At 44.1% G+C, this 12,665-nt stretch overlaps 1 protein-coding gene across 4 annotated transcripts; it reads left to right on the forward strand.

The window, feature by feature from the left end:
* The first annotated feature begins 1,763 nt into the window (after positions 1-1,763).
* Positions 1,764-12,665, forward strand: LOC140390109 (uncharacterized). 4 transcript variants are annotated; one of them, XM_072475025.1, is made up of 2 exons: positions 1,764-1,898; positions 9,326-11,701. In XM_072475025.1, the coding sequence occupies exon 2, from the start codon at positions 9,734-9,736 to the stop codon at positions 11,543-11,545; it is 1,812 nt and encodes a 603-aa protein (XP_072331126.1). In that variant the 5' UTR covers positions 1,764-1,898; positions 9,326-9,733; the 3' UTR covers positions 11,546-11,701. The 4 variants fall into 4 exon arrangements, with proteins under 4 accessions (XP_072331126.1, XP_072331127.1, XP_072331128.1 ...); XM_072475026.1 differs by lacking the exon at positions 1,764-1,898 and adding an exon at positions 3,085-3,153; XM_072475027.1 differs by lacking the exon at positions 1,764-1,898 and adding an exon at positions 11,720-12,665 and having other exon boundaries at positions 8,382-11,479.

Genomic DNA, 12,665 nt, shown 5'->3' on the forward strand with positions numbered 1-12,665 from the left:
CTTTTTCAGACTTTCCGGCAGTTTTTTTTTGAAACAACTGAGTGGTTGGCAAGGTCATTTCAACCGGCTTTACAGAGTCAACCAGATTGCTGGGGGCCTGGTGTCATCTGTAAGCCAGACTAGGTAGAAACGGCAGTTTTGTGGGTCCCTCTCTCTCCCATGCCCCTCTTCCCGGTGCCCCTCCCTTTCTCCTGTGTATGTGCTGATCCCACCACTTCCTGTCATCACTGCCTTAGGTACTGTGGGTCTGTACTCATTGGAGTTTAGAAGGATGAGGGGGGGGGGATCTTATTGAAACTTACAGGATACGGCAAGGCGTGGATAGAGTGGAATTGGAGAGGATGTTCCACTTGTAGGAAAAACTAGAACCAGAGGACACAACTTCAGACTAAAGCGACGATCCTTTAAAACAGAGATGCAGAGGAATTTCTTCACCCAGAGGGTGGTGAATCTGGTACGCTTTCCCACAGAATGCTGTGTAGGCTAAATCACTGAGTGTCTTTAAGAACGAGATATACAGGTTCTTGATTAATCAGGGGTTATGGGGAGAAGACAGAATGAGAAAAATATCAGCCATGATTGATTGTGGAGCAGACTCGATGGGCCGAGTGGCCTAATTCTGCTCCTATATCTTATGGTCTTATGGAATCGGGGAGAGCCGGCCCGCAGTTGGATGGGCAGTTGGAATGTAAGGAAACACGAGCCAGAGTGGCTGAATCAAATTGAAAACCAATTGGTAGGAACCAGAGAGATGGCGGTGGGGAGATTCACAATTGCAGCAGATTCTCTGCAAACAACTGAAGAGGAAAATGTGCCACAAGTCACAGCAGACCCACTGACTGCACAATAGGTGTCTAATCTGAGCGCAGCACAGATGGGTATCAGTGACCATCTTGGATTGACAAGAGACACATTGGAGATAGAATAGACAGGAGCATAAGCACACATAGAAATCAGATGGGGCAAATGAACTGTTTGTGTGCTTTAAAAAGTGGAATCATGTGAAAATGCCAAAAGTAGTGAGCAGGTCAGGCTCTGAGTTGCCTCCTCATCCCTGCTGCACAGCCCCGAGAAACAACAGTCAAACTGAACCTTATTGTATTCAAGTTGGTCACACTGGAGTTATAACATAGAACAGACAGTGCAGAAGGGGACCATTCGGCCCATCGAGTCTGCACTGACCCACTTAAGCCCTCACTTCCACCCTATCCCCGTAACCCAATAACCCCTCCTAAACTTTTTTGGTCACTAAGGGCAATTTATCATGGCCCAATCCACCTAACCTGAACGTCTTTGGACTATGGGAGGAAACCGGAGCAAACCCACGCAGACATGGGGAGAACGTGCAGACTCCTCACAGACAGTGACCCAGCGGGGAATCGAACCTGGGACCCTGGCGCTGTGAAGCCATAGTGCTATCCACTTGTGCTACCATGCTGTTAATCTCCGAGTCACAGTCCCCAAGCAGTTTACACCGAGTCACGGCGTAACTCTACAAGTCACTGTGGCCACTCCCTCGGTAACAGAGTCTCTCCCCAAACACTGGCTCAAACTCCTCATCCACTCTCTTTTCCGTTCCAGCCGTTCCCACACTGATGTAAATTTGAAAGCCACGAGGATGAGGAATGCTATTCCCACACTCGAAATCTCTGTCAAAGTGAGGTTTTATTCAGATGGGACAATGACAAGTTTAAATCCCCACCTGAGCTGCTGCTCAAAGTCGCCTCCGTTTCCCGGTCAGTTTCCCAAACTGCAGGAAACTCCTGTTCCTGCAGAAATATTTGGATTGTCTGTGAGAGACGTCAATCAGAGAGCCCACCCACTCTGCCCATTCTCTCCTCTTCCTCTACCACAGCTGCTTCACTTCCTGTAGGGACTCCAAACCAAGTCAGGAGATGGTGAGTGAAGGAGCAGAATTTAGAAGAATTACATTGCACAATATCCACACTAATGTTCAGGCAGTCTGACTATCCTGTGGGCAGTCAGGTGTGGAAATGCCCCTTATGCTGTGTGAGAAGATCCAGCTCAGAGACCTGTTTACTCGGTGCTTTGTGCTGAGCTGTTTGAGTGGCTGTGTGTTGGATATTGAGGGTGTTTATTGGAAGCATTTCCCTTCTGATTTACAGGCTGAGTTTTGGTGATGGGTCATTTCTGAATATGAGGTGAAGGGAAATTATCGCGCGGGGGGGGGGGGGGGGGTACACCGGGGCAGACACAGATTTATTGAAATGTATTTCAATGTTTTCTTTAACGATTTTACCTGAAGGCCTCGGCCTTTTCAAGAAGACTGGGGTTGGATTTGATAGTTTTGCCCAGTGCTGTGTCTGAGAGCTGAATTTGGGATGTGCAGTCTGAGTGAGTGCAGTGTATCTAATTTCCCAGGAAGAATCCTTCAGTCAAGGAAGCAATATTTTCCTTAGCTTCTAGCACTTTCTGCCCAGTGTGTTTTCTTCAAATAAATTGGGAAAATAAGGGGAGAAATTTCAAAATCTCCATTGAATTTTATATTAAACGCAGACTTGAAGGATAAAATTGGTCTTCACCAGTAGAACTCAAGCTCATAGTGTATTGATAGACCGTTTTATGGTCTGTCCACCTGTTTTTTCCACTATCCTCACGGTGGGAAGATGGGGTCTGGGTGGAGGAAAGAAAGTTGCTACATTGTCTGCTCTGGGTCACTATCCAGTGTCCCTGCTGGAAATAGAGGGTGTGTGATAGTCAAGTGAGGAAAAAGAAAGGACGTAGCTGATCCCCACACAGGGGAATTGCAGGCTGGCGCTTGTTGTGGAACAGACTCTAATTCGGAGGTGCCAGTGGTGTAGCCACTAGACCAATAATACCAGGCACCCAATAATACCAGGCACCTGGGCTAATGCTCTGAGGACTTGGATTCAGAACACCACACAGCAGTTGGTGAATTTTAAATTCAATTTCTAACGTGGATTTAAAAGCTAGTCCAGTAATGGTGACCATGACACCTTTGTTGACTGTCATAAAAACCCATCAGATTCATTAATGTCCTTTAGGGAAGGAAATCTGACGTCCTTACCTGTGTTTTTTATCTAATCTTTATTGTCACAAGTACAGGTACACCGTTCGGGTACACCGAGGGAGAAAGGTTTGGCCTATATGTAACTCCAGGCCCACAGCAATGTGAGTGAGTCTTATATACCTTCTGAAATTAATTCAGCAATTCACTCAGTTGTATCAATCGACTATTCACAGCAGAATGAAATCAAGACTAGACAGCAACTTCGGCAGTGGAAACGGCAATGGCAAACCCAGCCCTTTAGACCCTGCAAGTGCTTACAAACATATGGAGGCTTTTGCCAAAATTGGGAGAGCTGTTCCACAGCCTAGTCAAAGCTACTGCCACATAGTTACACTCACTGAAAAATACCCATCTTACAATATCCCAGACACCACCATCACCCTCACTGGGAATGTCATCCCACTAGCAGGACCAACTCACCCTAGGGACAGTGGAATACAGTCAGAAGGTGTTACGCTGGGAGTCCTCAATATTGATCCTGAACCTATGAAGTTTAATGGCATCAGGTTATACATGGGAAAGGAAACTTCCTGCTGGTTACAACCTTCTGCTCTCCTCCCCAAACCCCCTATCCCTCAACTGATCAAGTGCTTCCTCCATATTGAATACCAGTTGACTAATTGGATGATGTCAAGGACACAGAAGGTACTCTAGTTGGGGACTTCAATGTCCATAACTGAGTGGGGTTCAGTAGTACCAAACTAACCAACTGGGTGAGTCCTAAAAGTGAGCTGCTAGACTTGGTCTGGGTAGGTGGTGAGTGAAGCAACAAGAGAGAAAAAGCTACATGACTTCATCCTCACCAATCTACCTCTCACAAATATATTGTTCATGTCCGTATTGGCAATAACCACCTCACAGTCCTTGTGGAGACAAAGTCCTGTTTTCACTTTGAGAATATTCTCCATTGGGCAGCACGGTGGCACAATGGTCATAGTGCTGAGGTTCCAGGTTCGATCCTGGCCCTGGGTCACTGGTCGTGTGGAGTTTTCACATTCTCACCATGTCTGCGTGGGTCTCAAACAGATGTGCAGGATAGGTGAATTGGCCATGCCAAATTCACCCATAATTGGAAAAAAAGAATTGGGTACTCTTTTTTTAAAAAAAAGCTTTTTTAATTTCAAAGAGGATATTCTCCATCATATTGTGTGGCACTAACACCGTGCTAAACATAGAAACATAGAAAAAAATAGGAGCAGGAGGAAGCCATTCAGCCTTTCAAACCCACTCCGCCATTCATTATGATCATGGCTGATCATCCAACTCAATAGCCTAATCACGCTTTTCCCCATATTCTTTGATGCTCTTCGTCCTAAGTGCTATATCTAACTGCATCTTGAAAACATTAAATGTTTTGGCCTCACTCCTTCCTGTAGTAACAAATTCCACAGGCTCACCACTCTCTGGGTGAAGAAATTTCTCCTCATCTCTGTCCTAAATGGTCTGCTCCGTACCCTCAGACCGCGACCTCTGGTTCTGGACACACCCACCATCGGGAACATCCTTCCTGCATCAACCCTGTCCAGTCATATTAGAATTTTATAGGTTTCTTTGAGATCCGCCCTCATTCTTCTGAACTCCAGCGAATACAATCCTAACCGATTCAATCTCTCATCGTACTTCAGTACTGCCATCGCAGGAATCAGTCTTTGCTGCACTCCCTCTACAGCCAGAACATCCTTCCACAAATAAGGAGATCAAAACTGCATACAATATTCCAGGTGTGGCCTCACCAAGGACTTGTACAATTTCAGCAAGACATCCCTTCACCTGTACTTGAATCCTCGCAATGAAGGTCAGCATACCATTTGCCTTCTTTACTACCTGCTGCACCTGCATGCTTACCTTCAGTGACTGGTGTACGATGACACCCAGTTCCCATTGCACATTCCCCTCTCTTAATTTATGGCCATTCAGATAATAGTCTGCCTTCTTGTTTTTGTTGCCAAAGTGGATAACCTTGTATCAGAAACTGCATCTGCCATTCATTTACCCACTCACTCAACTTGTCCAATTCACATTGAAGGATCTCTGCATCCTCCTCACAGTTCACTCTCCCATGCAACTTGGTGTCATCTGCAAATTTGGAGATATTACATTTTGTTCCCTCGTTTAAATCATCAATATATATTGTGAATAGTTGGGTTCCTAGCATCGATCCCTGCGGTACTCCACTAGTCACTGCCTGCCAATTTGAAAAAGACCCATTAATTCCTACTCTTTGTTTCCTGTCTGCCAACTAGTTTTCTATCCATCTCAATACACTACCCCCAATCCCAGGCGCTTTAACTTTACACGCTGATCTTTTGCGGGACTTTGTCAAAAGCCTTCTGAAAGTCCAAATACACCACATCAACTGGCTCCTCTTCATCAATTCTACCAGTTACATCGTCAAAGAATTTCAGTAGATTTTCCAAGCATGATTTCCCCTTCATAAATCAATGCTGACTCTGTCCGATCCTGCCACTGTTTTCTAATTACACTGCTATAAATTCTTTGATAATGGATTCTAGAATTTTCCCCACTACTGACGTCAGGCTCACTGGTCTATTATTCCCTGCTTTCTCTCTACCACCCTTTTTAAATACATTAGCCACCCTCCAATCTTCAGGAACTGATCCGCAGCATATAGAATCCTGGAAGATGACTATAAATGCACCCATTATTTCTGGAGCCACCTCCTTTAGTACCCAGGGATGTAGATTATCAGACCCTGGGGATTTATCAGCCTTCAATCCCACCAATTTCCTCAACACTATTTCTCTACTGATATTGATCTCCTTCAGTTCCTCCTTCTTACTAAACCCCACGTTCCCCAGCATTTCTGGTATCTCATTTGTTCCTCATTTGTGAAGACAACCAAAGTATGTATTTAGTTACTCAGCTATTTCTTTGTCCCCTATAATATATTCCCCTGTTTCTGACTGTAAGGGACCAACATTTGTCTTCACCAATCTACTTCTCTTCACCTACCTAAAGAAACTTATTCAGTCAGTTTTTATGTTCCCTGCAAGCTTATTTTTGTACTTTATTTCCCCCTTCTTAATCAATCCATTGGTCCTTTTTTGCTGAATTCTAAACAGCTCCCAATCCCTGCACCTGTTGGTTTTTTTTTAGCCACTTTGGATGCTACCTCCTTGGGTCAAATACTATCCCTAATTTTCCTTGTCAGCCATGGATTGGCTACCTTTCCCATATTACTTTTGTGCCAGACATTCTTCCCAGTTCAGCAATAGTCTGTTTCTTCAGGATTTTGGTAAGGCTTGATTCAGAATCTGTCAGCACGGTAGCATAGTGGATAGCACTGTTGCTTCATAGCTTCAGGGTTCCAGGTTCGATTCCGGCTTGGGTCACTGTCTGTGTGGAGTCGGCACGTTCACCCTGTGTCTGCATGGGTTTCCTCCGGGTGCACCGGTTTCCTCCCACAAGTCCCGAAAGATGTGCTGTTAGGTGAATTTGACATTCTGAATTCTCCCTCTGTGTACTCGAACAGGCGCCGGAGTGTGGTGACTAGGGGCTTTTCACAGTAACTTCATTGCAGTGTTAATGTAAGCCTACTTGTGACAATAAAGATTATTATAATTATCATGTGGTTTGCTTTGGTCCAATTTAACCTAATCTTTTCCAACCAGTTCTGCCCATTAGTGCTCGATAATTTTCTTTGACTATGTGCAAGGATAAATCTGCCGTCTGTCCATTCAATTGTACTGTTACATGGCCCTGTGATATTCTTTGTTTATTTAAATTAATATTATTAATGTTGTAATTTGCTACAAAGAACATGAAGACTTTGTCAATTTAAATCAAAGTCAATTTATTTACACAACGCTATAAACTGAATTCTTAAGTATGACGAAAAAGCTAAGTGTTAGATCAAATAACTACAATACACAACTACTGAAAAACAGGACGGTCTCTAACCTCTTTAATTCACTCCAAGAACACACAGACCACCATGTGGCACGTGAGATGAGCTCTTACTCCATCTAGTGGCTGGATGCTGTAATTACACACTATTCTACACACGCAATCATTCATATATGCAAAGATGATATACTAGATATCATTCCAGGCCTCTCAACAGACCACTTCTCCAGTGTAAATTTTTAACACTATCTTAAGAGGTTTTCAGAGAGGTATGTCGGAACTTTTATTTATAAACCATTTCTGACACCAGCGAGATGGCTGCTCTTATGTCCACTTCCATCTTTACCAGCTGTCCTTCGAGTAGCTGGAGAGACCCAGTACCGATTTGTAGCGCCAGCAATAGCTAGTACATTTTAATGACAACTCCATCTTCAGACTGTGAATCGGGTCACTCCTCACATCCTATTTGTACCACTACATCGACACTGTTTCCTTTATTCTGTTTGCCATTTGTTTTATTCAGCTCTTAATTTTTGCAAATTTTTCCTGAAGCTTATTTCTTTTTCCAAAATGCACATTCAATGTGGCCCATTCTTCCACAATTTCTGCACACTTTGTCTTTGCACAAATAATCTGCTCCTGAGTTTCCGGTTTCAGCACACGTATGTCAAGTGCAAGTCTGTGTTTGCATTCTGGTTTCGGCTGGCACCTTGTGAATTCTTGTGTTTGAATTCAACTGTTGAGCTTCTTTGGCTGCTAATTCCATTGATACAACAACTTCTTTAAAGTCGGGTTGCCTTCGGTTAATAACCACTTTTGAATTGTCTCTCGCTCCTTAAACCACAGACTAATCTATCATTGAATACATCCCCAAATTCTTGTTTTCAGTCAATCTTTTCAGTGCCACTACAAACAATGTAATTGATTTCCCTTCTTCTTGGTTGCGCTCATGAAACCTCAACCTTTCTGCGATGACGAGAAGGTTCGGTGAAAAATGACCCTGCTAGATTTCCACTATTTTGTCAGATGCTTTTGTGCCTGACTTTTCCGGCTCTACCAGATTCCAAAGGAGGCTAAAATCCCCCCACCTCACCCATTATGTTCAAGGATGTTGGGACTTTTACATCTATTGCTATCTTGTTAGCTTGAACAAAATAGTCGAATTGCTCTGTATATGAGCGCCATCGCTCTGTATTCTCAGCAAATGGTCCCACGGTGCCAAAATCTGCCACCACTTTTTTCTATGAAAGGACCTGCATGTGCACAATGTGCCATGAATTTCTCGCACTACCTTGCTTCCTTTCTCCCCAGAAAAAGGCACAGCCCGAGCTCAGCCTGTTTTCTTTGTTTTACAACACCCCCAGCTCTAAATTTGTTGTTGCAAGGTAATTGCTACTCACAGCTATCGAGTTCATTTTGGGTAGAGCACGTGGCCAGCTTCTCTTCAAAGTTACTTTCTTCATATTTTTGTTCTTTTTTTCCCTCAGGGTGGGTGCAACCGTTGCTCGACTCCCTGTCACCAGTTTTTGTGCGGCAACTATTTTATTTTATTTTTTGTTTCCCTCGAGTGACTGTGAGTGTTCTCCAGCTTCCGCATCACCAATTGTGTTCACTGGATTGACTTTAGGAGGCCGTGGAGATTCAATAAAACTAAGAGCTTTATTCAAGGGATGTTCTCACAGAAGCACTCTCCAAAATTGTCCCTGTTTAGCTACAAGCTGCTGGTAAGGAATCACTAGAATATTATAAATGTACACACAGCATTCAGGTCAAAGCCGCCTGCTTGATTGGCACCGATCCACCTTCAACATTCGTTCCCGACAAGATGCAATGCAGCAATTCACCAAGGTTCCTTGAACAACACCTTTCAAACCCACAACCTCTACCATCTAGAAAGAAAAGAGCATTGGATGCATCGCAACAGAGTCACCTGCAAATTCCCTTCCAAACTTCACATTATCCTGACTTGGAACTATATTGATGTTTCTTTTCTTTTAAATTTAGAGTACCCAATTAATTTTTTCAATTAAGGAACAATTTGGCGTGGCCAATCCATCTACTCTGCACATCTTTAGATTGTGGGGGCGAATCCCACGCAAACACGGGGGAATGTGCAAACTCCACACCCAGAGCCGGGATCTAACCTGGGATCTCGGCGCCGTGAGGCACCACTGCGCCACTGTCCTGCCTATATTGATGTTTCTTCACTGTCATTGGGTCGAAATCCTGGAACTCCTCCCGATCAGCACTGTAGGTGTACCTGTACCCATGGAGCTCATTAGTTCAAGAAATTAGCTCACCACCATCTCTGTAAGGTATTAAATGTTGGCCGAGCCAGCGAGTCCCACATCCTGTCAAAGTATAACAAACAAACTGGAAATCATGTTTCCTTTTCCTGTTTTACAGAAGGATTGCACCATTCTACACCAGAAAATACAGTGAGGATAGACACCGCAGAGAGATCCTGACCATCACCAAAGGTCCAGTCCCTTCGCAGCATTGCTGAACACAGAGAAGGTTGGACATTGAAATCGGTCGGGTCAGGAGAGCTTTGACATATCATCAGATCTGAAACTGGTCAGTGGTGTGAAACCTTTAATCAGAACCGACCTTTCCAAAGGTTCGGCTGTGGACGATCGGTCGGGGTGAGGCGAGAAGACGTGAGAGTGGATTCCAAATGTGGTGACAGCTTCAATCATTCATCGAGCCTTGTTGCTACAGATGACAGACTGTCCAAGTGTGAGGTGTGTGTGAAGGGCGCCATAAACTCATAGGATCTCCTAATATACAAGGTCAACCATCAACACTAGTTTCATGGAAGAGAAACAATTCAAGTGTGAGGTCTGTGACCGAACCTTCACACACCAAAGGAAACTAATGATTCACAGACGCAGTCACACTGGGGAGAAGATGTTTAAATGTGAGGTGTGTAACAAGAGCTTTGCACAATTATCGGGCCTGGAAAATCATCGGCCCGTTCACACAGGGGAAAAACCATTTGCATGTGAGCTGTGCGACAAATCATTCACCGATCCCTCGAACCTCCGCAAACACCAACGCATTCATACAGGGAAGAAACCGTTCACATGTGAGGTGTGTAACAAATCATTCTCACAGTCATCGAACCTCCGCACACACCAACGCACTCACACAGGAGAAAAACCTTTCACGTGTGAAGTGTGTAACAAGTCATTCACAAATTCATCAAATCTTCGGACACACCGACGCACTCACACAGGGGAAAAACCATTCATGTGTCAAGTGTGCGGAAAAACCTTCTTGTTGGCATCAACTCTCCGTGCGCACCAAAATATTCACACAGGGGAGAAACCATTCACATGTAAGGTGTGTGACAAATCATTCTCACATTTATCAAGTCTCCACAAACACCAACCCGTTCACACAGGGGAAAAAGCATTCGCGTGCGAGGTATGTGACAAATCATTTACAACTTCATCAAACCTCCGCAAACACCAACGCATTCACACAGGAGTAAAACCATTCACATGCAAAATGTGTGATAAATCCTTTTTGTTGTCATCAAGTCTCCATGTACATGAGCGTGTTCACACAGGGGAGAAACCATTCACATGCAAAACGTGTGACAAATCATTCTCTGATTTATCGACTCTCCGTAAGCACCAACGTATTCACACAGGGGAGAAACCATTCACGTGTAGAAAATGTTACAAATCGTTCTCTGAGTCATCAACGCTCCACAAACACGAACGCATTCATACCGGGGAAAAACCATTTGTTTGCAAAATGTGTGACAAATCATTCTCACAGTTATCGAACCTCCGCACACACCAACGCATTCACACAGGAGAAAAACCATTCACGTGTGACTTGTGTGGCAAATCATATATGCTGGCATCGGGCCTCCTCGTACATCAACGCATTCACACAGGGGAGAAACCATTCATTTGCGATGTGTGTGACAAATCATTTATGCTGCAATCGAGCCTGCTTGTGCACCAACGCATTCACACAGGAGAGAAACCATTTACATGTGAGACATGTGACAAATCATTCTCACTATCCGGGAACCTTCGCATACACAAACGCATTCACACAGGGGAGAAACCATTCACGTGTGTGATCTGCGACAAATCCTTTATGAGGTCACTGCACCTCCGCACACACCAACGCATTCACACAGGGGAGAAACCATTCACATGCGACGTATGTGACAAATCATTCTCACAGTCATCAAACCTCCGCATACACAAACGCATTCACACAGGGGTTAAACCTTTCAAGTGCGAGGTGTGTGACAAATCATTCTCTCAGTCATCGACTCTGTATAGGCACCAGTGCATTCATACAGGAGAAAAGCCATTCAAGTGCGAGGTGTGTGACAAATCATTCTCGTCATCATCGGAACTCCTCTTACACCAACGCATTCACACAGGGGACAAACCATTCAAGTGTGGGGTGTGCGACAAATCATTCACAACTTCATCCACCCTCCACAGACACCAAGACATTCACACAAGGGAGAAACCATTCAAGGGCAAGGTGTGTGATGAATCATTCTCTACATCATCAAGTCTCCATGTACACCAAAGCTTTCACAGGGGGAAAAAACATCCATGTGTGAAGTGGGCAAAAAAGTGTTTTTAAAATCTCCATAAGAAGATCCACACAGGGTAGTAACCATTTATTTGTGAGGTTTGCGATAATGCTTCAATTATGTTTTCAACTCTCCTGGAACAGCAGAGATATCACGTCGTGCAAATATTCTTCCAATGCGATCTTCATGTGAGAGCTTTCACCATATCCTCTGACTTTCTGAAGCACCAGCAGATTGTCACTGGGGAGAAACCATTCAGATGTGAGGTGTGTGACAAGACATTCACACAGTCAGTGTATCTCCTGGTCCATCAACACTCACACAGGGGAGAAACCCTATCGGTGTGAATTCTGTAATAAAACTGTAACATAGTTGGACCTTTAGAGACATCAGTTAACCCACATGGGAACTACCTAACCCAAGTTTTAGTCATTCTGTCATCAGAGTGTGAATATCTACACAAGCTCACTGCAAAGGATGTTCAGTGGTGTTGGGTCACAGAACCAAAAGCAGCTTTCACTCACATCAAACAACCAATGATGACAACGCCAGTGCTGAGGTACTATGGTGTCAATGATGGAGTCAGCTAGCAGTGCGATGCCAGTGAAACAGGACTTGGAGCAACCCTCATGCAGCAAGGACAACCAGTTGTGTTTGTATCCAGAACATTAACACAAACTGAACGATGCTATGTACAGATGAAGAAATAGTGAGGGCGGCGCAGTGATTAGCATTGCTGCCTCACGGGCTGAAGTCCCAGGTTCAATCCCAGCCCTGGGTCACTGTCCATGTGAGTTTGCACATTCTCCCCGTGTCTGCATGGGTCTCACCCCCACAACCCAAAGATGTGCAAGCTAGGTGGATAAGCCATGCTAAATTGCTCCTTAATTGGAAAAAGAATAATTGGATACTCTAAATTTACTTTTTTTTTAAAAGAGAAAGAATGACTAGATATTATCTTTGCTTGTGAGCATTTCAACAGTACCTGTTTGGGAGAGAGAAAGTGATGGTCGAGTCTGACCACAATTCACTTCAAAGCATCTTTCTCAAGCCACTTCTATCTGCTCAGAGATATCATTTGGAAGTGAAGACCTGAACATTTCAAAGATTATATGTGCAATGTATGTGTAGTGATAGACAAAATTGGAACAGATTAAAAAGTACAAAGTT

Source organism: Scyliorhinus torazame, chromosome 14 (assembly GCF_047496885.1).
Source record: "Scyliorhinus torazame isolate Kashiwa2021f chromosome 14, sScyTor2.1, whole genome shotgun sequence".
NCBI lineage: Eukaryota > Metazoa > Chordata > Chondrichthyes > Carcharhiniformes > Scyliorhinidae > Scyliorhinus > Scyliorhinus torazame.